At 56.1% G+C, this 20,927-nt stretch overlaps 1 protein-coding gene across 1 annotated transcript in view; it reads left to right on the top strand.

Annotated features, from left to right (window-relative positions):
• Window positions 1-18,972, top strand: part of HS3ST6 (heparan sulfate-glucosamine 3-sulfotransferase 6) — a 39,840-nt gene extending 20,868 nt beyond the window's left edge. Inside the window, exon 2 of the mRNA XM_054212075.1 lies at window positions 18,354-18,972. Within this exon, the coding sequence (XP_054068050.1) occupies window positions 18,354-18,972 (619 nt within the window). The remainder of the gene's footprint in view (window positions 1-18,353) is intronic.
• The last annotated feature ends 1,955 nt before the right edge of the window (window positions 18,973-20,927 follow it).

Raw genomic sequence — 20,927 nt, 5'->3', positions numbered from 1 at the left:
CATCATCCCTCCACCCATCCATCATCACCCAGATACTGAAGTGTCTAGTTAAGGAGGCCAAGGCGGTGACGCTGTAGGAGATGAGGAATAGAATCAGACTCCTGGTTGGTGGAATTACTGCTTTCTTTCTCAGGCAGGTGCACCAAACCATTCCCAGTGCTGTGTAAGTGGGTAAGCGAGTGTCCATGTGGTCCTGTGCTGGGCTCTGGGGTAGTGAGGAGCCCATAGGAACACGGTTCTTGCTTTCTTCATGTCTCCAGAGTGCCAGGTGGCTGTGGTCCTCCCACGTATCGCAGCCAGGTCTGACTCCCTTGGGACCAAAGAGTTTTGTGCTGTAGCAATTGGTCTGCAGGTCCTTAACAGAGGTGGTCAAGGTGGCCGCCAGCCTGTCTGCTGTTGGTATCTGAAAGGAAAAATGAGCAGGGTTCAAAAAATGAGCTGGATTAAAAGAACGAGCTGAGTGTCTGGCTGCAGCCCAGGGAAGATGGTGTCAGTCCCAGGCAGCCTTGGTCTCTGCCACCACAGAATCACTTGCTGTGCCTTGCTTCCTCTCCACTCCCCCAGGCTCCAAGGCAGGAGAGCCTCTGGTGCTCAGGAAAACATTTTACTGCTGATAAATTTAGGGGTAAAACCTATAAGCTGTGAATAAGCAGTTGAAGGCAGGGGGGAACATGCATGGGGCACCCCATTAGTGCCCATGCCCCTCCAGTCCTGTCCCGGGGAGTTGACCCCCCAGGAGGGGCTGCACCTGGAGCACAGCCGTGTTGTTAGACACCAGAGAATCCACACAGGCAGCCTCCGTATGAGCTCACCCATGTTAGGAGACGTGAGAGAGCCCACATCAGAGGGTTGGCTGCTGTGGGGCTGCCTGTGCATCTTGCCCTAAATCAATCCCCAGGGATGAGGGGCAGCGGCGCTTGGGGGCTGGTGGCTTTTGGAGGAGCAGCGGCTGGGAGCTGCCGGCGTTTACAGCCCGAGGCTCCTGCTCCCGCCGCAAAACGCAGCTTGAGGGCAGACAAGCATTTCCTCCTGCCCCGCCTTGGTGGTCTCGGTGGAGACGTGGTGGTCTCCAGCTCTTGTAAAAGCAAGGCAGGGTCCCATCCGGCTCTACAGGGCAGCTCGATGGAGCCCCGAGCATCCCTACAGGGCAGAACCTCGTGCGGTCCGGCCGCCTCGGCAAACACCGGTGGGATGGCAGGGACATCCCGGCAGGTCTGGGAGAGCAGCCCTGCGGTCTCTGATGCTGTGAGCCAGGAGAGGCTCGTCGGGAAGGGGGGCTGGAGGTCTGGGTGCCCCTCGCTCCGCCACCGAGGGCTGGGCAGCACCTGAGGGGCTTGGCCTCAAGCCGTGGAGGTGGCAGCATGGTGGCACAGCCGGCAGAGCTGGCCCAGCTCTCAGGGGAACACCATCTTGGCTGGTGGTTGACTTCCCAATTTTCAAATGTAGAAATGAAAATCAACCTATTGCCGCTTCCTGGAAGCGCATAAAAGTTGATGACTGGAAACAGCACAAATTAAATTAAGTACATATTATGGTCGCTGCATCAGTGGAAAAGGCGGTGCAAGATTTACTCCCCACCTCTACAGGGGCAAAGTGAAGAGCAACTTTCTGCTTCTGCCAGCCTCTACGCTTCAACCTCTGCTGCTCTGCTGGCCACCAGCTTCTGAGGGCTTAAGACCGTCTTGAATATATACGACGACACATAATAACTTGGGAGTGAATAATGTAGCCTTTGAATTCCTCTTCCCGAAGCTCCGAGGCTGGGGCTTTGCAGAAATGCCCTTCCTTTGTTGCGGCTCCTCTGTCCCACTTTGCCAGGGCTGGCGAGTCCCTCCTGCGCTGCCCTGCCTGCTGCGGAGCCAGCTTTTTGCCCGACCCGAGGGGCTTCCCCTCATCGGGAAGAGGTGCCATGGCAGCGAGACACGCTAACATCGTGGGGCTGGGGCATGCCAGGATGTTTGCTCCTTTTTGTCCTTATGAAAAAGGCAGATTTGGGATAAGCCAGCAGCAGGCTGGTGTTACCCTGGGGTCAGGACTGTGACCCTCAGGACATCTGGGCTGGCTGCTGTTATTAACTGATGCCCAAGACCTGGCAGAGGCTGGTCCCTGGCTCCAGGGAGGACTTTCCTGCTTGCGAGTGCAGTTCTGCCCGGTGTGGTGGGCAGAGGGATGGAGCACCCCTGCTATGAGGACAGGCTGAGAGAGTTGGGGTTGGTCAGCCTGGAGAAGAGAAGGCTCCGGGGAGACCTTAGAGCCCCTTCCAGTACCTAAAGAGGGCCTATAGGAGAGATGGGGAGGGACTCGTTATCAGGGAGTGGAGCGATAGGACGAGGGGTAACGGTTTTAAACTGAAAGAGGGGAGATTTAGATTAGATATTAGGAAGAAACTCTTGACTGTGAGGGTGGTGAGACACTGGAACAGGTTGCCCAGAGAAGCTGTGGCTGCCCCATCCCTGGAGGTGTTCAAGACCAGGCTGGATGGGGCTTGGAGCACCCTGGTGTGGTGGGAGGTGTCCCTGCCCGGGGCAGGGGAGTTGGAACTAGATGGTCTTTAAGGTCCCTTCCAACCTGAACCATTCTATGATTCTATTATTTAGAGTCTTTCCAATTTCCTCAAATGAATTTTAGTTGCGAGGAGCTTATTTCTCTTTCCTCCGCAACAGTGGCCACCCAAATACCCAGGTACTGAGCGGGACCTGGGGGGCCTGAAGCTCGGCAAAGCTGGTGTGGACAGGGCTGCTGGGTTTTGGGCTGTGCTGGAGTTGCCTTGCTCTGAGCCAAGGGCAGCGGTCAGGGCCCCGGCTTCCGCTCAGCCGCAGCTTTTCATGGAAATGTGCAAAATTCCTATTTTTGATCCTTGTCCTCCATCAAATCCGGCTGGAATCGGCCGGTGGGATCAGACGTGGCTGGGGGAAGACAGGCAGACAGCTGGGCGGACGGGCAGACAGACCGTGTGATTGCTTAAGCCACATTTCCTTAGGAAGCCAGGCTAAAAATAATCAAAATCCAGTCCTTTTCCCACAAACAGCTCCGGTTGCCACAAACCAATGCTTTTCCAGTGAAGAAATGTTTTGTTAGAGAATTCCCAGTTGTTCGTGATGGAGGGAGGGAGGAAGGGAGCACTGATGCTGGGGCGAGGGACCTGCGGATGGAGCCCCTCCACCTCCGACCGGGCACCTGGGACTCATCCAGCCCAGGCGCTGGGGAGCTGGGACCTGCCAACAGCTCAGCCTGGGCACGGGGCTGGAGAAACCCCCTGGATCCTCTGAGCCTTCCCGATGCCTCCACGGCCTGTTTCTCTAGAGCTGGAGAAACAGCTTTTTCTTTTTTTTTTTTTTTAATTTTTTGCAGCAAAATGCGTAATCCACCCACGTCTCCCTCCTCGGTGGGGGATTTCCTTCGCCTGGGGACCAGCTGAACCACAGTGCGAGGGGAAGGAGAGGGGGGAACAGGCTGCTGCCCCGCTGGGCGCCCAGCAGCATCCCCAGCATCCCCAAGCCTTGTTGTCCGGGCTTGGCTGGATTTCTGAGGCTTCTCCCTTATCTGCAGAGGAAACAGTTATTAGCTCCCATGTGATGGGCTGCAGATTGGGGAGGAAAGTCCTGCACACGCATGGAGGTGGCTGAGCAGGTTGTCAGGGAGAAGAACCATTTGGCAGCCACTCCGGGGCCACGAGCTGCGTGTCGGGGCTCCTCTCCCAATTCCCTTTGCCCGACTCCTGCCGGCGTTTCGGCGGATGCCACGGGATAGGATGGCACAGAGCAGCTCGGGCTGCATGAGCGGTGGTGGCTCGCGCCACTGCCGTGCTCTGGGGCAAAGCTCGGCTTTGCTCTTTGCCAGGAAATGGGGCTTTTTCTGATAGCAAAAAAAAAAAAAAAAAAAAAGAGCTAAATTTGTTTCCCATCTTCCCCCAGGCTGTATTACAAATTTGACACAGATGGGGAATCTTTTTTGTTTCTGTGGAAAACTGGATGCATTTTCCATCCCAACAAGAGCAGCATGACGGCATTCGACCCGAGACAAACACCAAACAAACCGTATTTCTGGTTTTTGTTGTTGACGGAGGCTGGGAGGGCAGACGAGCTCCTCCAGCTCGGAGCCATCGTGAGCTGTAGCACCCCGAGCACGTCCTCTGCAGAGAGACGGGAGCTGTGCTGCGGGGGGGGACGACCAGCCAGGTGCAGAGATGGCACCCACATGACAAGGGGGTTTTAGGTTGAAGTTTTTCCTGTCAACCCCCAAAGGCAGGGAGGGAGGCTACAAACGGCAGCACCGCTGCAGAAACTGGGGACACACAGCGGGTTCGGGCTGATGGATGCCGTTGCGACCTCCGTTCCGGGGAAGGGGGAGACAAGGGGATGGTTTGCTCTTCCACAGGGGCTGTTGGGCACCCTCTGGGCTTTGTTCTCCAGCTGCAGGGCGAAACTTCTCTCCTTTCAGATGCAGTTACGGCTCCTTCACCCTGCTTGGCGAGGGAAGGTAGCGAGGAGAAGGGCTGGGTAGCCCTGGCTCCATTCCTGCCTCCTTGCAGGCAGCTGTCTCAAGGAATTAGGGGTAACCATCACCTTTGGACGGGTTAACCTGGGGGTAACCTGCTGTTCCGTGGAGCCGCTGCCTGCTCCGGGCCATCAGGCAGCATGGAGCCGTGCCTCCTGCTGGGGCTGGGCAGGCAGCAACCCAGCCGTGGCCCGCTCGAGCTGTCAAAGGCATCACAGCGGTGCTGGGGAGATGGGGACGGCCACATCCTGCCCACAGCCCGGCCGCGGCTGGGGAGCGGGGGGTGGGGTCTGCGATGGCGGTGCTGCTGCCTCAGCACATTGCTCGCTGCCCCACACCTGCAACAGCTCCCGGGGCCGTGCGCCTGCAGGACATCTGCTCCCTGCGCCCCGGCAGCCCCACGGAGGGTCCCCGCGCGCCAGCCGAGAGCTGATGCTGCAGATGAAGCCGCTCATCTGCCAGCTCTTGAACCCCGCCCAGGCACCCGCCGAGGTTTGTCTAAACTCAGGTAATTGCACCAATATGGTGCTTTTCCTCCCTCGGGCCAAACCCTACAGCTCGTGCATCACTTCGGGCTGTTTGTTGGAGGCGCTGCTTGCTTAGAGCAGAGCTGGGCTGGTGCAGCGCCACGCAGCGAGGGCAGGACTGGTGCTGCTGGCTCATGTCCCCCCCGCCGTCACCTCTACCATCCCCTCTCGGTGCAGGCAGCCCAGGGCACCCTCCTGCTCAAAACCTGATGCCGTCAGCAGCTGCTGGTGATGGGTGGCCAGCGCTGGGGGGTTTTGTTGCTGTGGGGCACAGGGTTGCCCCATGCAGGGGCAGCGTGGGGGGATGCTCCCGGCAAGCCAAGGGGGCGGCAGGCTGGGAGGGAGGCTGGGGGGGAGTCGGGGAAGAGCCTCAGTTCTCCCCCTTCGGAGGAGAAGGGGGGATCCCGTTCGCAGGGGGATTGAGGTGCGCAGTCACCGGTGATTTCGGTGAGCGTTGGGTTCCCAAATACCTTTGTGGATCCGGCCAAGAGAGCTTAAAACTGTCACTGGAAACTGTGCTGATGGATCCCCACGGCTTCGTTGCAGACCTCAGACCTGGCTCCAGTTCATGAGCGAGGACTGATTTATGTTTTCTTAGGTAGAAACGAGACAGTTTTGGATGCGTTTCAGAACGGCTCGTGGTTAGTTTGAAGCTGAAGCTTCGCGCAGGACTCGGTGCTTGTTCAGCAGGGGAGAGCCAGATTGGGAAAGCATTTTTGCAGAAGCCTTCATGGAACGTAGCCGGTGGACTCGCCACATGCTAAATTGGCACACAGTGATGGGAGAGGCATTACTGCGATGGCAGGGGTCGGGCTCTCGCCTTGCTCGGAGCATCTTTGATTTTTAAGTCATCAGATCTAGCCAGTGCAATTTTAAACTGGATGCGGAAGGTGCTGTGGGCAGGAGAATGACATTAAAGTTGTTTGTGTTGAATTTGCTTGGTTTAAAACAGGGACTGAGAGCCTAGATTTTACTGCTTGATTTACCTACTGGATTAGGACCCAGGGTCCTCAGCCAGGGAGGTGCAGGGAGACCCCCCCAGCAGCATCATGGCAAGGGCTGCGCCTGCTGAGCATGGTCCTGGGTCATCTTCTCCCAAAGCCACCCCGAGAGGAGCCACCAGAGGAACCTCAGCTCTCGCCCTGGACTCAGACCCCCTCTCTTCAGCCCTGGCTGGGTCCGTGTGCCATCGTGCACCACGGTGCTGGGGCAAAGGAGCTGAGCATCCTGGGGATGCCCCAGGGAGGGAGTTTTTCTTTATCCCTTCTGCCAGTGGCATTTTCCACTGGCTGTCCAGTTTGGAGCCCAGGCCAGCTCTCCTTTCCACCCGACCGCCCTCATTCATGGGGGAGACCTGATACCTGGTGCAGTGTTTGGGTACACTGGTCCAGCGGTAACATCTGATGGGTTGATCTGTGTCGGACCATGAGGTTTATGGCTGGTTTGTTACTATAAAATGCATTAATTGCTTTCTAACGAGTATCCGACCCTTGATGATGCCAGCAGGAGCCGGTGGTCCTGGCACATGGCTTCTGATGCCAGCTCTGGTCCAGCAACCAGAAAGTGCAAAGTTCCCATTTTTGTCTGTTTAAAAGGGGAGGAAAGGTAAAAAGGACTTGAAAATGTTGGAATAAGTGATGTTAAAAGTTGTGAGGCTGGGCGGGGGGGGATCTCTTCTCATCCCCAAAAGCTGCTGGAGGGGGTCCCTTTCCTCACCTGCCAGCCGAGTGGGATGGCTGTGCAGAAGGTGTGGATGGAGGAAGGAGAAGAGCATGGCAAAGGGCTCTCTCCTCCCTGGAGCACGAGCCGGAGGGGGACAGCCAGCCATGCCGGCGGTGGCCTCAGAGTGGCCATCTGGAGAGCCCGGCAGCCCCTTCCCCATCGCTCTGAGAGGGTCCAGGCTGGGGCTGGGTGCGGTGGCGGGGCCAGCCCCATACTGAGATCAAATAAACACAAATACACTGAAATTATTCATCGCTCTGGGGACTTGTCTCGATGCCTCGTCAGCATCTGCTAATCAAATCAAAGCAGCTGTCAATTCGCCGGCCAGCGGGAAGGTCTCGCTCTGGCAGACATGTGTGGATTCCTCCTTTCTTCCTCCCTTGCGTGGGCTCCCGCTGCTCCTGCACCTGTGACGGGGCTGGAACTGGGGTGTTCCATGTGGGGCTCCTCAGAGAGCCCTCCCCAGGGCTGGCAGGGCTGCCCCGGCCACTGGAGACACCCCTCGCCTGCACCCCGTGAAGGAGGCGAGGAGGAGTCCCAGGGACCCATCACCATGTGGGTCCTGCCACTGGCACTGCACCCTGGCTAATTAGTCTGAGCTAATTAGCTGAAAGCTCGTAGCTCAGGCCAGCACTGCTTGTGGGCCGGGACCACCTGCAGCCACTGTCCCCCAGGACGTGGCACCGCACGGCAGCGAGGGGATGGATGCGCTCAAAATATTGGAGGATTTTGCCGCAAATTTGCATATTGCGGCTCCACGGCACGGCTGGTGCCCACGGCCCTGCAGGCAACTGCAAAATTATAGGTAACTCTTTTTTTTTTTTTTTTCCTTCTGTCCCCTCCCAAAAGCAGCACTTCCCGATGCCCGGGCGGGCAAAAGGAAAAGAGCTCTGCTCAAAAAGCAGTTCCTAAGAGACAAATGAGAAAGCACAAGGGCATCGAGAAGTGGAGGGGTTCCCATTTCTGCTGGCCATGTAACTTTAAACCTGAGCAAAATGAGATTTTGTGGGCTTTTCATGTCCTTCCTGTGCTCTCCTCCACCTAGGTGGGAAACCGGGAACGATCAGCCCTTTGCTGCAAGAGGATAATTTAGTGAAAACCAATATGTGTATTTTTTTAGTTGTAATTGAAAACAAAGACCTTAGACGTAGCGATCTCAGGGATTTTTTTTCTTTTTTTTTTTTTTTTTAAACGGCAATAAATTTTGCCTCTGAACGGCCTGCCAGAAGCGCGCCGCCTGCCTGGAGTGCTCAGACTGGGGACAACTGGTCCGTAAAAAATAGCTGGCCATCGGAAGTATATAAGTATGCGTTAATCATGTTATGCCCATCCGAGCGGCGTGTGCCTCCTCGGCACGGCGTTGCAATTGCTGGCGTTAGTGGGGTGCTCTCCCAGAGCAGCGGATGGCGGGGGTCCCTTCCCCTCCCCAGGCTGCAGTGATGCACAGCCCCCAGCCTGGCAGCCCCCTGCAGCTTTTAGAGGAAATTTTCCTTATTTATTGGAGCGCCCAAGGATCCCAGTTACCGGAGGTATAAAATTTGTCACCGGTGCCTCTACTCTGGTTGCAGAAGAGCATAATTTGTGTTTCTCTGTGCTCGGACAGCAAGTCAGGTCATAAAACACAAGATGCGTGGTGAAGGGAGAGCGTATTTAAAAGGCTGATTCTGCTGAAAGGTGTAATAATCTGCCGGATTACTTGCCGGGGTAGCTGCAGGAAAATTTACTGCCTTGGAAAGAGATTATCAGCAGCCGCTGCTGCCAGCGGATTTCTTTTCTTTTCTAAGAGGAAGGAAGCTTTTCATTGAATTCCTGCTGCTCGCGCCCGGGAGCGATGCTCCCCCTCCCGCCGCCAAACCACCCCATCAGTTCTCACAATTTGGAAGGGAAAAAAATAATCCGGATGATGCTAAGTGTTGTCCTTATCTCCCCTCTCAGGTGTGAGGGGGAAATTTGAGGCTGTGTTTCAATTATGCTGGTGTGAGTTTACACCAGCGCCGCCAGCGCCTTCCCTGCTCGGAGCCTGCAGGTGCTGAGCTGGCAGAGGGGGGGTTGGATCTTGCTCTGGAGGCATAAAGAGGAGAGGAGGTTTGTTCCCGAGCAGCCCCATGCCTTGCTCCCAGGCAGCCCCTGCCTCCCTCCCCCGGTCCAGGGCTCCAGGAGCATCCCGCCAAGCCCCAGCTGCAGGAACAGGCTTTGCACGGGTGGCACCGGGGCTACCCCCGCCACCAGCCGAGCAGAGACCCCGACCCCGAGCATCCCCTCCTGCGAGCGGGGACAAAACCTGAGCCTCTGCGGAGCATCCCTGGCAGAGCCGAGCTGGTCCCTGGCAGAATGGAGCCGGAGCAGCTTCCCGGGGCCACTCATGCTGTGAGTTTGCAAGTCCTGCAGTGCCCCCAACCATACGCTGGAGGGACGGGGCTGGGGCTTGGCGGGGGCCGGGGGGGGGGGTTGGTTTTATTTGATTTCATTCCCCTGGAAGGGAGGAGGGCGGTGGCGGGCCGGGGCAGCTAACCCCTTTAATTGTGTGCAATGAAGGCTGACAGTGCCGAGGCGCAGCCTTTAAAAGGAGTACTGAACCTTTAATTCCTGAATAAATCATCTCCAGTCTGTTGCTCCTTCATCTGCAAGCTGTTTGAGCGCGGGTACGTATTCACTGCTGGGAAGGGTCATTTGGAGATCAGAGCCCTCGATTGACCCGGGTCACAGGCAAGACACCTGCCACAGGCTGTCCCCGCGCCCCCGGGGCCGCCGGGACTCGGGAATCAAAGGGACACCGGGGAGCAAGCAGCAAGAAGAGGATTTCTAATTGCTGCCGTGCAGACGCGCTTCATTCCAGAGGGATGGAGAGGGGCGTGCGTGCCCGCTGCAGCCCTGCCCTCACCTTAACACAGCCCCAGTCCAGCATCCCAGCAAGGCTGGGCTCCCGTCAGCCCACGCTTTCTGTAGGGTTCGGGGGGATTCACCTAGCTTTTCTGTTTCTCGCCTGTTTTAACCCAAGCAGTGAGTTCAGCTGCTTTTTCATGGATGGTTGTTCAAAATACATCTTTGCTTGTTGCAAGCGAAACGTTGCTCCTGTGAACGGGAGGTTGGTTTGGCTTCAGGTCCCCCTCCTGCCGTTGAGGGCTGCAGGCAGCACCGTCTTGCTGCTCTTCTGTCTCCGGGTGACCTCTGGAGGTACCAGATGTCCCCGTGGGCTGTGGAGTGCCCGATGCTCACCGCTGCAGACATGGGCGACGACGCCAACAGCAAACAGGCGTCCCAGGGCGGCCGTGGCTTTTATGCCTTGTCCAGGGGGCATGGGGGGCACCTGCGTGGTGGCGGCTGTGGCGGATCCGTGGCAAACATCAATGGGGTGTTGAGCTGTTCTGCATTTTTGGGGTGCTAATAGCTCCACAGTGGAGAAGGGTGAAGAGGGACTGTCTCCGAATCCCCTGGATGGTAACAGAGGCCAAGCAGCCTCTTCCTTCAGCACCGCCGCTTCCAAGCAGGGAAGGAGCTGCGCCCTTATTAACTCTGGTTTCTGCTTTTCATAATCATATGCCGTTATGTGCATTCACAGGGAGCCCTTTGGCCTTAACGACCCCGCTGGAATAACCATACAAAGAAAAACCTTCAGGGCCTTGAGCTGCCTGTAATTGCAACCCCCAGCCATAAACACGAGCACGATGGCGATGCAAATGCTGGGTGGTGGCGGGGAGCGGGGCTGGGTGGGAGCAGGGGGCTGTGGCTGCCCCGTGGGGTTGATGGGGAAATGGCCTTTTTCTCGCCTTCCTGCCAGGGCTTGGGACTTGGGGCGCCCGGGGGTTTGGATAGATGGACAAAGCAGTCGTGGTTTCCTAAATGGCCTCGGTCTTATCGTGGTTAATAACTGGGTGTCGGGTGACTTGTGAAAGCAGCCACTCCATTAGAAATGCTAATGGGCTTCTCCCCTTTCAGCGTTCCACATCCCCCGGATCTTGATGCTAAATAGGTCGGAAAGCCAAACTCAGAAATCCCTGGCTGCTGGCCCTTCCCGGAGCCCCACAACAGACCCTATTGCTGCCTCCCTCCTGCTTTCCATCCCGTGCCCTTCCCAGGATGAAGCAGCCGGGCCCTGCAGCCGGTGACGGAGCCCCTTGGAAGGGTCTGCAGGGGCCTGGACCCCACGGGGAGCAGCCCTGGCCGGCAGCACCATCCATCCCATCGCATCTCCCTTCTCCTCTGAGCCTCTTCTGCAGCCTGGCCTGTCTGAATCCCAGCCTGGGGACCCCGTCACCCGTGGTCGGGTGCTGGGAGAGCTCTGGGGTCCTTAGGGTCGGCTGGAGACCCTCCAGTTGTGGTCCTGGGCTGTTGGCCGGGCGAGATGCTGCTCGGGGGCAGGAGGAGACGCTCGGGGCTGTTCAGGGATGTTCCAGCTGGGAGCGGCACTGGGCAAACCTCCACGATGTTTCATGTATCAAACTGTAATTAGGAGCAAAGGGCAGGGGGGTGCAAAGGGGCATTAATAAATTATCTTCCTTGTTGTTAATTGACGTGTCTCAGAGTCAGCCGATCGTTGAGCCGAGGGCTTGGCTCCCCTTCCAGGCGCATCACAGGCTCGTTACTGCCATCATTAGCATATTCAGGTTTCCCTGCTTAAAGCCAATTAGCTCCTGGCCAGGCCTGATTGGGAAGCCGTGGCCTCATTTGCACGTTTTTGAATTGGTGAAAGAATCAAAAATAATGGAGGCAGGCCTGGGATGGAAAGCGCCCGGGGGGTTCTGCCTGCTGGGGAGGTGCTGGCAGGACCCTCTGCCTCCTCCAAAGGGGCAGCAGGGGAAGGAGATGGGGAAGATCACAGTAATTAGGAATAAAAAGGAACATGGCCTAATTTGCTCCCGGGCGGCTTGATGGTGAGTTCAGCCTTCCGTGCCTTGCACTGAGGTTCAACAGATGCCCCGGTGCTTCTTCCAGGAAGAGAAGGTGATGGAGGGGACAGGGGTGGGGGTTAAGCACAGCTACCCACGCGTGCCCCCCACCCCGCTTTGGGGAACGGGGGGTCCAGCATGTCCCCTGACAGCCAGGGTCTCCTTGGCAGAGCCGGGAGCAGGGACACAAGGCTGGATCCGTCCCTCCTGACGTCCCACCCCCCCTTTCTCCTTTCTCGCCCTTTGCTTCCCGGCAAAGGTGCTGCTATTTTAGCTGCCTTGAAGGAGAAGGTCTGGTATCTTAAAGTCTGCATAACTGGTTCCAGTTTAACAACTTCATAGCCGCTGTGCGGCCACAAAGGCAGCCTTGTCCCGCCGGGTGAGATAAGCCTGTTGGGGCGATTCATATGCAGATCCGGGTGGTACCGGGTGTCTGCTGGGAGAGGATAAATCTGTCCCAAGCCTTGTCCCCCTCTCCTGGTTCCAAACTGTTTTACATTTACACAAAAAAGGTTCTGTCCCCCATTGAGCCCGGTGCCGGGCAGCCTGTCACCCTGCCTTTGAGAGAGGAGGTCCCCTGGAACCGCAGCCGGACCCCACTGGGTGCCCCCTGCCCAGACAAGGCTGGGCTGGGGCGGGCGAGGGAGCCGTCACCGACGCTAAGCTGGGCTGTCCCGGCCGGTTTTGTCCCCCACGTCATCCCGTCGCCCATCTTATCGCCTTGAAAGAGTCACTTTCTTTGGCCTTGCAGAAAGCTCTCAACCACATCCCCTCCGGCAGAAATCCCCTTGCCTTTCACTTGCTTTTGTCGGGGGCTTTTTTTTTGTGAGGGCTTGTTTTTTTAATAATAATGGAGAGGGGCTTTTTTTTCCCCCCTTTTTCTCTCCCACTTTTGGTGATAACATAGAACCTACGGGCCCTGATCCAGACTGCACCTATCACCCATGTCTGCGGTTTATCTGGGGTTTCGGGGGCCTCCCTTTTCACGTTCCTGGCACAGGTTGGGCCTGTGTCTGTGCTAAAGATGCTGCCTGGCATTTTTTGGGGGGATGAATTTGTGGGCAGAGCCTGACCCGCGAGTGGAGCTGCCGTTTGAGCAGATGGCGTGGGTACTAACATAGGGATGCTCTCGGGCTGGAGACTTATTTATCAGCGAGGTTGTCCTCCAACGGGCGCATCCATTACTTTATGCTCTCAGCTGGGTGCTGGGAGGAGTTCTCTTTCGTCTGCAACAAAATCATCCTGGAGTCAAGGAATCATGAGCCAATTAACCCTGGAAAGTTATGTCGGCCCAGTTTTTTGAAGTCTGCTTTGATTACTTGCCTGCTATGGCTGTTAATCTGTACTTAATGCAGTTTTCTGCATTTTTATCGGGGCTGTAAGTTATTGCACCTTGCTACCTCAACAGAGGAGGTAATTAATCTAAACGAGGGCCCCCCGGGAGCACAGCCCTAATCTGCAATTTCCCATTGACTGTAATAGAGGGAAGATCCCAGAGAGGTCCAGCAGCCCTTGGAAATGCACCTCGGGCGTCCTGAGAGCAATTAGGGGATGTTACAGACGTGAGTTTGTCGGCTCAGCCCCTCGGTGACTGGTAACGGCAGCCCCGGGTCGCGGCCGGCTGCTGGGTACGGGGTGGTACCGCAGCGATCCCGCAGCCCCCGAGCGAGCGGGTACCACGGCTCGGGGGGTGAGAGGAGGATGGGGATGGGTAACTGGGGTGGGTGGAAAGGAAAATTTGGTGAGACAATGAGCAAAACGGCTCCTGGGAGGCTCTGAAGTTGATGGTGGCGTTTTCCACCCCTCTCCATGATTTTTGTATTTTATTTAAGCATTAACAGCCTAACACGTTGACTATTTCTACGTAGGAAATCCCATTTCTGGTGCCTCTCAAATGCCAGTTGTTTTGCTAGCTAATTTATCAGCTTAATAGAAAGGTAAAAAGAGTTTTATTTCTTCTCCTGGGCACACAGTCTTCTCTTGAAATACAAATTGTCTACAAGGCTGCCGAGGTGCCCCCTCATTGCAGTGTCGCCTACTTGTAGGCAACGCTTAGCATTCCCAAGGCGTTTTCTTAAGGTCAATAAGAATTAACTGTAAATTTAATTAAAGTTTCCAGTGCTTGCACTAAAGTGGAGCACAATAGAAGCCCGGTCTGCTCTTTGCCAGTTTAAGCCAGATCTGGAGGGAGACAGGGGTTATCAATAATTAACTGGGGTAATATAGGGGAAAGTATTAGGGAGTTAATGAAAACGTGAAATAGCGTAATTATCTTGCAAGTAGCTGGGAGTGATGGAGCTGCTGAGGAAGAGGAGGTGTTGCACAATTTGCTCGGAGGCTGCTGTTCCTGACGTGGTCCAGGGATGAGGTTGGGACCCAGGTCCTCCACCACCTGGGTGGAGGTGGCTCCCCATTAACCAAGTGCGGGATCGAGGGTTTAAAGCCCAGCCAGTGGCCTCCAGCCCACGGGGGGTCATGTGTCTTCCATTCCCATCGGAAACAAAGCTGTACGTGTGTTGGAGCCTGTCCGAGGGTCTGCCTCAGTGCTCTCTTGCAGAGCTTTTGGCTCAGATGGACCAGCCTCGGAGGGGTTTTGCATGGGATGTCGCTGCCCCGTTGCTGTCCCCAGTGGGGGGACCAAGAACGTGGCCATGCTGGCAGGGGAAGGTCTGTGCGCCCCGTCGCACAGGAGCTGCCTGCTGTTGCTCCAGCAGTACCTGTGCAAACAGAGTTGGGAATCCCTGCCCCAACATGGGCTTTTATTAAAAATTCTATTTTAATTAAACTTCAATTAAGCCTAGGATGGTGTGGGTGGCTTTAATTAAAGCCGGTGCGGTTCCTGTGTGCTGAGAAGCCCTTGGTCGGCAGGATGAGTGCGGGGAAGGTGCTGGGACTGCTGGGTGAGGGTCTCCTGGGCTGCCTGTGGTGAGTGGGGTCCTGGGGGTCCCTCTGTCCCACAGACCCCTTAGGGATGGCCTTGGCACCATGGGGCTCAGCCTGGCCCTTGCTGTCCCTCTGCAAAAAGAAAGAGGGGGAGTAAAAAGGCTTTTATTAAAATGTTTTAGCAAAGCCTTTGCTGAGGGCATCCAAACTCACGTCGTTCTTCGTGGTCAGCGCATCAGTTCTCCCGGAGAGCAGCACTGTTACAGGCGTAGCTCACGGGTTTCCTCTCTGGTTTATGTCCTCGGGAACATCGCGACGGCAACTGCAGCAAACCCAAACCATCGGGTTTTCTGAAAGCTGAGCACAACCATGAATTCCTGAGCTCGGGTCAGCTTGGTGCCAGTTTGGGGAGCGCAGGCTGAGAAAAGCAGTGTTTTGGTTTAACGTGGGCTCTCCAGGCTCGCGGATCACGTCATCCCAAGTGTTCGCTGTTTGATAATAAACATTTTATTGCCCATCGAGGAGAGGAACTGTTTTAGGTCTTGAGCCCGTGTTTACTGAGAGAGGGTTTGGGCGGGTGAAGAGCACAAGGAAGGAGCCGTTTTGCTGTGCAGGAATCCCGGTGGCATCTGGGGAAGCGCTGCAGAAATGCTTCAACAAGTCGCCCGGAGAAGCTGCATGAAGCAGCCTGGCAAACCCTATGGCGGGTTTCAGGACATAATTAGAGTTAAATGTGCTTTGCTGGCTGGTTTGGAGGGGGGAGCAGCAGGTTGGAGGTGTGCTAACGGCGGCGTTCGGAGGTGGGAGGTTGGTTTTTGCCTGACAGGAGGGAAGGAATTGGGGTGTGGGGTGCAAGGGCCTGAGGCTGGTTTGGGAGGGCGCTTCCCAACGGGAATGCCAGCAGTCAGCCCCTCCAGTGAGCGCGGTTATTTAGGGCAGGGGGGGGAAGGTGCTGAAAAGTTTGGGGGAGGTGCCCATCACTGCCCCCAGGATACAGGTACCCCCGAAGGGCACCCCCCTGCCTGGGCACCGCTGCTGCCAGGCTGGGGACAAGAAGTGGCTTTGAAAATGCTGGCACTGTCCAGAAAAAAAAAAAAGGGCGGGGGGGGGGGGAACCACAAGTGGCTTTTGCCTCTTGTTTGGGGGAGGGAGTTGTGCGGGGCCCAGCATTGCTCGCAAATGCTTTTAATAAAGTGTTCTTTCCTACGTCCAGGGGAAAAAAAAAAAAAAAAAAAACCAAAAAAACACCAACCCAAAAAACCTCAAGCCTTTTCCCATTACATAAGGAACAGATGCTGCTGGGCAGAGCCCTGCCTTCCCCACAGCACAGCCCCGGCTGCTGCGTGGCTCGTCCCCTCTCGCCGTGGGGACCCCGCTCCCCCGGGCAGGGATGGGGATCCCTAAAACACCCTGTCCTGTCCCAAAGCGCTGCTGCCAAGAGCCAGCCCCGCTGCAGGATCTGGCTGCAGCCCAGCAGGAAGGTCCATCTTCATCCTCCTGCTCTGCCAGCATTCCCGCAGGGATCCCCTGAGCAGGGCTTTGGAGCTCTCCCCGTCCTGGCGTGGGTCGGCTTGGCTTCAGACAAGCAATGTTAAAAAATCCTTCTCCTGCCTGGATGAGAGAGGAGAGACGTACGGGACAGGCAGGGGAAGCTCCTCTCCTTCCCAGCGAGCCCCAGGGGACCCGGGGTGAAGCAGCCCCAGGGGTGCATGGACACCCCAGGAGGAACCTTGAGTTTTAAAACCAGAATTCTTCCAAGTTCAGGCAAAATGGAAAGTCCTTGTAGGAAAGAGGCTGTCCAGTCCCGACTCTCTCCTTTTGGTTAAGTGAAATGTCTCAGATTTGATGTTTCTGCTTTATTTTATCCCGTGTCACAGTTAATATTTGGCTATTGGTACTTTTTTCAAGAGACTTCCTGAGCCCTGGAGCTCATCCTGGGATGTCTCTGGGCATGGAGCAGCTCGGGTTGGATCCCCATGTGTTTGGTGACCCATACAAGTGATTTTGTGTCAGGATGGTGGGTGTTTGTTGGCTGGCTGGATGTAGGCGTCTACACAACAGCTGCTACACATGTTGTTGCTTGGTGCCTCAGTTTCCCCTTGTAAACCAGCACTTGCCGGCTGGGTTAAGTGCTCTGCCATCTGCTAAGAAAAGTCTAGGTGGGAGCAAAGGAAGTGCTCGTTCTGTATGTGTATTTCTGTGTGCACACAGACCTGTAGGTTTTATTTCAGAAGAACTATGGAAATGGTTTGGTCACTTCCCAAAGTATTAAGCAAGCCTCTGGAATCCTTGTGTCCCCTCCCTGCGGGAAAGCAGTCTCCTGTTGGGACAGACGCAGTGCAAGGACGGGCACCCAGGTGGGGTGGGCAGCAGGGCTGAGCCCCCGGCACTGGAGCAGGATGCTGCTGTGCTCCGAGCAGGATGAGTCCAGCCCAGGGCTTTCAGCAAGAGACTCCTCTGGCTTACGTGGCTGGGGAAGGGGACGGTGCGTGTCACCCTGAGCATGACGGAGGGAATGGGGACCACAGCTTGTGACAGCACAAAGGAAATGAAGCCGTTTCAATCCCAGATGAGCCCCAGGAAAAGTGCGCTCCGTCTCTGTGTCCATGTGGGGTCCGTTGGTGAGGGCTCCTGTGTGAGGTGCCATGGGAGTGAGCTGGTGGGACGCGGCTGGGATGCAGCAGCAAGAGCTGCTGGTCCCCTGGCACATCTGCATCACCTGCCAGCAAGGGAAACCATGGGGAGCAGCAGCAGCTCGGGGTGGCATTGTGTGACGGGGAGCCACGCTGGTGCTGTGCCCACAGGGACCTGTGAGCTGCCACCAGGATGGCCTGAGGGGACGTGCCCATCCCCAAGAAGGGGGATGTGAGGGGCTCTGGGGGACATGAGGGGCTCTGGGGCAGGTGCCTGTGCTGGTGGCAGGGGAGATACATTCTTCAGCCCCTGGCTCTCCTCATAGGGTGACATGCCTGGGTAATTTCTCCGGCAATTAATGCCTCATTAAAGTGCACAAGGGAACAATCAGGGCAGTGAATTTTACCAAGCACAATGGCTGGGCCCTGAGAGGTTTTCTGCCTTTTTTTTTTTTTTTTTTTTTTTTTCCTGAAAAGGAAACTGTCTTTTTCTGGCCTTAACTGCTTGTTGTCTGGAGGCAGAGGAGGTGGGAGCCTTGGTGGGCATCTCCATCCTCAGGCATCTCCATCCTTAGCCGCCGCTTTGGTTTAACCCCGTGGGTGCACACCCCCGTGATGAGATTGACCTCTTTCCTCTTTGCAGCCCTACATGGCGAGTGGACACATCCAGGACGTGTCATGGGTCTAGAGGCTGGGATGAAAACCAGCCCCGTCCCAAAACATACATGTTGAGATGCGCGTGGCCACCACTGAAACTCTCTGGAGGCAGGAGGAGGGAGTAGGAGGAATTTCCAGGGCTGGGAAGTAGGTTGTGGGGGACCTCCAAGGGGGACTGACAGCCTGCAAGTGCCCTCTGGATGGTGCTGCTGGCGGGGCAGGGTGACAGGGAGTCCCTTCCCAGTGACAGGGAGTCCCTTCCTGGACACACACCCTGGGCGGATGAAGCGTAGGCTGAGATGAGCAAAAAGGAGAGACCTGGGCAGGGGGGCTCCTAGGAGGGCTTTTGAAGACGAGGAGGTGACCGGTGGGGTGTGACAAGACAGTGTCCCTGGCTGGCAGGAGGGGAAGGAGAGAAGCAGTCACAGATGGGGAGCCTGTTGGCATTTCGGGCTGGCTTTTGGGGTTTGCTCCCGCTCATCCCTGTTGCGGCATCAGGTCAGAGCAGCTGTGCCTTGAGCCCTGACTGCGTCCCTTTCTCCCCCTAGGAGCCTGATGCCGCGGACGCTGGAGGGACAGATCACGATGGAGAAGACCCCCAGCTACTTCGTCACCAAGGAGGCTCCCCGGCGCATCTACAACATGTCTCGGGACACAAAGCTGATCGTGGTGGTGCGCAACCCTGTCACCCGCGCCATCTCGGACTACACGCAGACACTCTCCAAAAACCCCACCATCCCCAGCTTCCAGGCCCTGGCCTTCAAAAACATCAGCACGGGACTGATCGACACGAGCTGGAGCGCGGTGAGGATTGGGATCTACGCCAAGCACCTGGACAACTGGCTGCAGTACTTCCCCCTCTCCAAATTCCTCTTTGTCAGCGGGGAGAGGCTCGTCAGCGACCCAGCCGGGGAAATGGGCCGTGTCCAGGACTTTCTGGGTCTCAAGAGGGTGGTGACGGACAAACATTTCTATTTTAATGAGACCAAGGGCTTTCCCTGCCTGAAGAAGCCGGAGGGTGGCAGCAAGCCCCGCTGCCTGGGGAAATCCAAGGGGCGGCCGCACCCCAAAATCGACGGGCAGGTGATCCAGCGCCTGCGGGAGTTTTACAGACCCTTCAACATGAAGTTTTATCAGATGACAGGGCAGGACTTTGGGTGGGACTGAGCCATCCACAGGGCACGCTGCCGTGCTGGGACCTGGTCTGCCCAGCAGCGTGCAGGGCCAGGACTGCGGTCCAGGGATGCCCGTGGCTGCCATGGTCCAGGGATGCCCATGGCCACCCCACCAGCAACCTCCTCCCTTTGTTTTAATTTATATCAGACCTTTTCCAGCGAGAAACGGACCCTTCTGGAGTAGAGAGAAATATTTAAGAAATAAAACCACAGATGACCCCTCTCCCCTCCCCGACCAGATTAAATATTCTTCCATATAAATCTTGCTAATCTATATTAACTGTGACCGTTCTCGCTGGCGAGTGGGAGCGTTGAGTGCGTGGGTGGGTGCGTGGGTGTGGGCGGGTGCGTGGGGGCGACAGCTCTGCCATCCACAATAAAAGCTGTGGAAACCAGTTGGCCACTGGGGCGTGCAGCCAGTGGGTGTTTGCTAAAGCAAATTCGGGTGCTGAGCACAGGCAGGGGCTGCCGTCAGGCGGTGGATGAGGCCGGCTGAGCAGCAGACCCCAAGCATGGGGGAAATTTCGCAGCTAGAAAATAGTCTGCAGGAATGTCCTAGTTAAGAAAAAATGATTGATGGCAGTAGTTTTGACTAAATGCCAGGTCCAGGGTTAGGGAGAGGGAGTTGCGTATCATATACCTTCTTATGTTCTTTGAGTAACCCAGATGATAAAGCAGGGCATTTCTAACCCTTAGGATGAAAATCCCCACACCCCCTGAACTCACCCAGGCAGAGCAAACAAAAGCCCCAAACTCTGACCTTTCAGTTCAATAATCTCAATAGATTTTCAAATTTGCAACCATAGAGGGCCATCATGGGAGGCTGCAGAAATTAGTTTAATCTGAATTAACTAGTTTTCCCTTAATTAAAAGATGGGGGAAACATTTAATTAACCTCTAATACTTATTAGTGACTTGTATTTGTCTCTTTAATGAGCTAATTATGTGTTTTCAAGGGCCCTCAGGCCTCGCATTGTTTGCAAATATGCTTTGGCTGCGGTTTCTTGCATCCAAAGCTGACTATCCCACCAGGCGTGTCCTGCCGGGCGTGCCATCGCCTCCCTTCCTCTCTGCTGCTGTCCGGGGGTGATGGTGGTGGTGGGTACCGCTTCTCCTGCGATGCACAGCAGGATGCATACCTTTCCTCCCAGCAGCGGGGTGTCTTTGCACCAGCATATTGCTGCACAGCTCTCCCTGCTCCCATGTCCTGGGCGCTGGCACCTCCTTTGTGCCTCTTGGAGGTGACATGTATTTTCTGTCCCGATGCTCTGGGCTGTAGCTGAGGTTCAGCATGTTTGTCCCGTTCAGCCTCTGGGCTTGTTTGGTCACTGATGAGACAAGTGACATGCGCGAGAACGGGCTTAATGCGATGTCGTAGTTCAATGCAACCAGTTGCCTGTTTCCGCGCAGGGAGCGGACATCGTGGTGTCGACGTGTGAGCGGTGGCAGGGATGGATGCAGATGCCACTGGTGTGGTGCCAGAACCTGTGAGCTTTGTGGCTGGTATTAAACTGGGATATTGTAAAAGAATAGTAAGAAGAGACGAAATCTGGCCTGCTGGTTAAGATCCCAGAGCCCTCCGAGCGATGCGGCCATTGCCGGGAGGGACTCAGCACCCCGGGCTCGGTGCGGGGTCCCCTCGGCTGTGTCCCCCCAGGACTGCAAGTGCCCCGGCCACCGACCCGCTGGGGTGGGATGTCGGAGCGGCTGGAGCCTGTTGTCAGCCTGGCTGGCAGCTCCGCATGATGGACTGCACTCTGCTTGTTTAGGTTTTGTTTCCAGCCACGACATTCGACCAAATTATTCTCCACGAAGGGCTTTAAAGTTTCCCAAGTGCCTGTGAAAGCCTGGAAACGCTGATAGTGATCCTATTTCTCAGCTGAGTGACTGCATTCAGCCCCAGCCATATTGATATGCAAAACGTTAAGGGTCCCGGCTCTAAAGATG

This window comes from Rissa tridactyla, chromosome 8 (assembly GCF_028500815.1).
Source record: "Rissa tridactyla isolate bRisTri1 chromosome 8, bRisTri1.patW.cur.20221130, whole genome shotgun sequence".
In the NCBI taxonomy this organism is placed as follows: Eukaryota; Metazoa; Chordata; class Aves; order Charadriiformes; family Laridae; genus Rissa; species Rissa tridactyla.
Note: the sequence above shows the minus strand (reverse complement) of the source record. Positions and strands in the feature narration are given on the sequence as shown.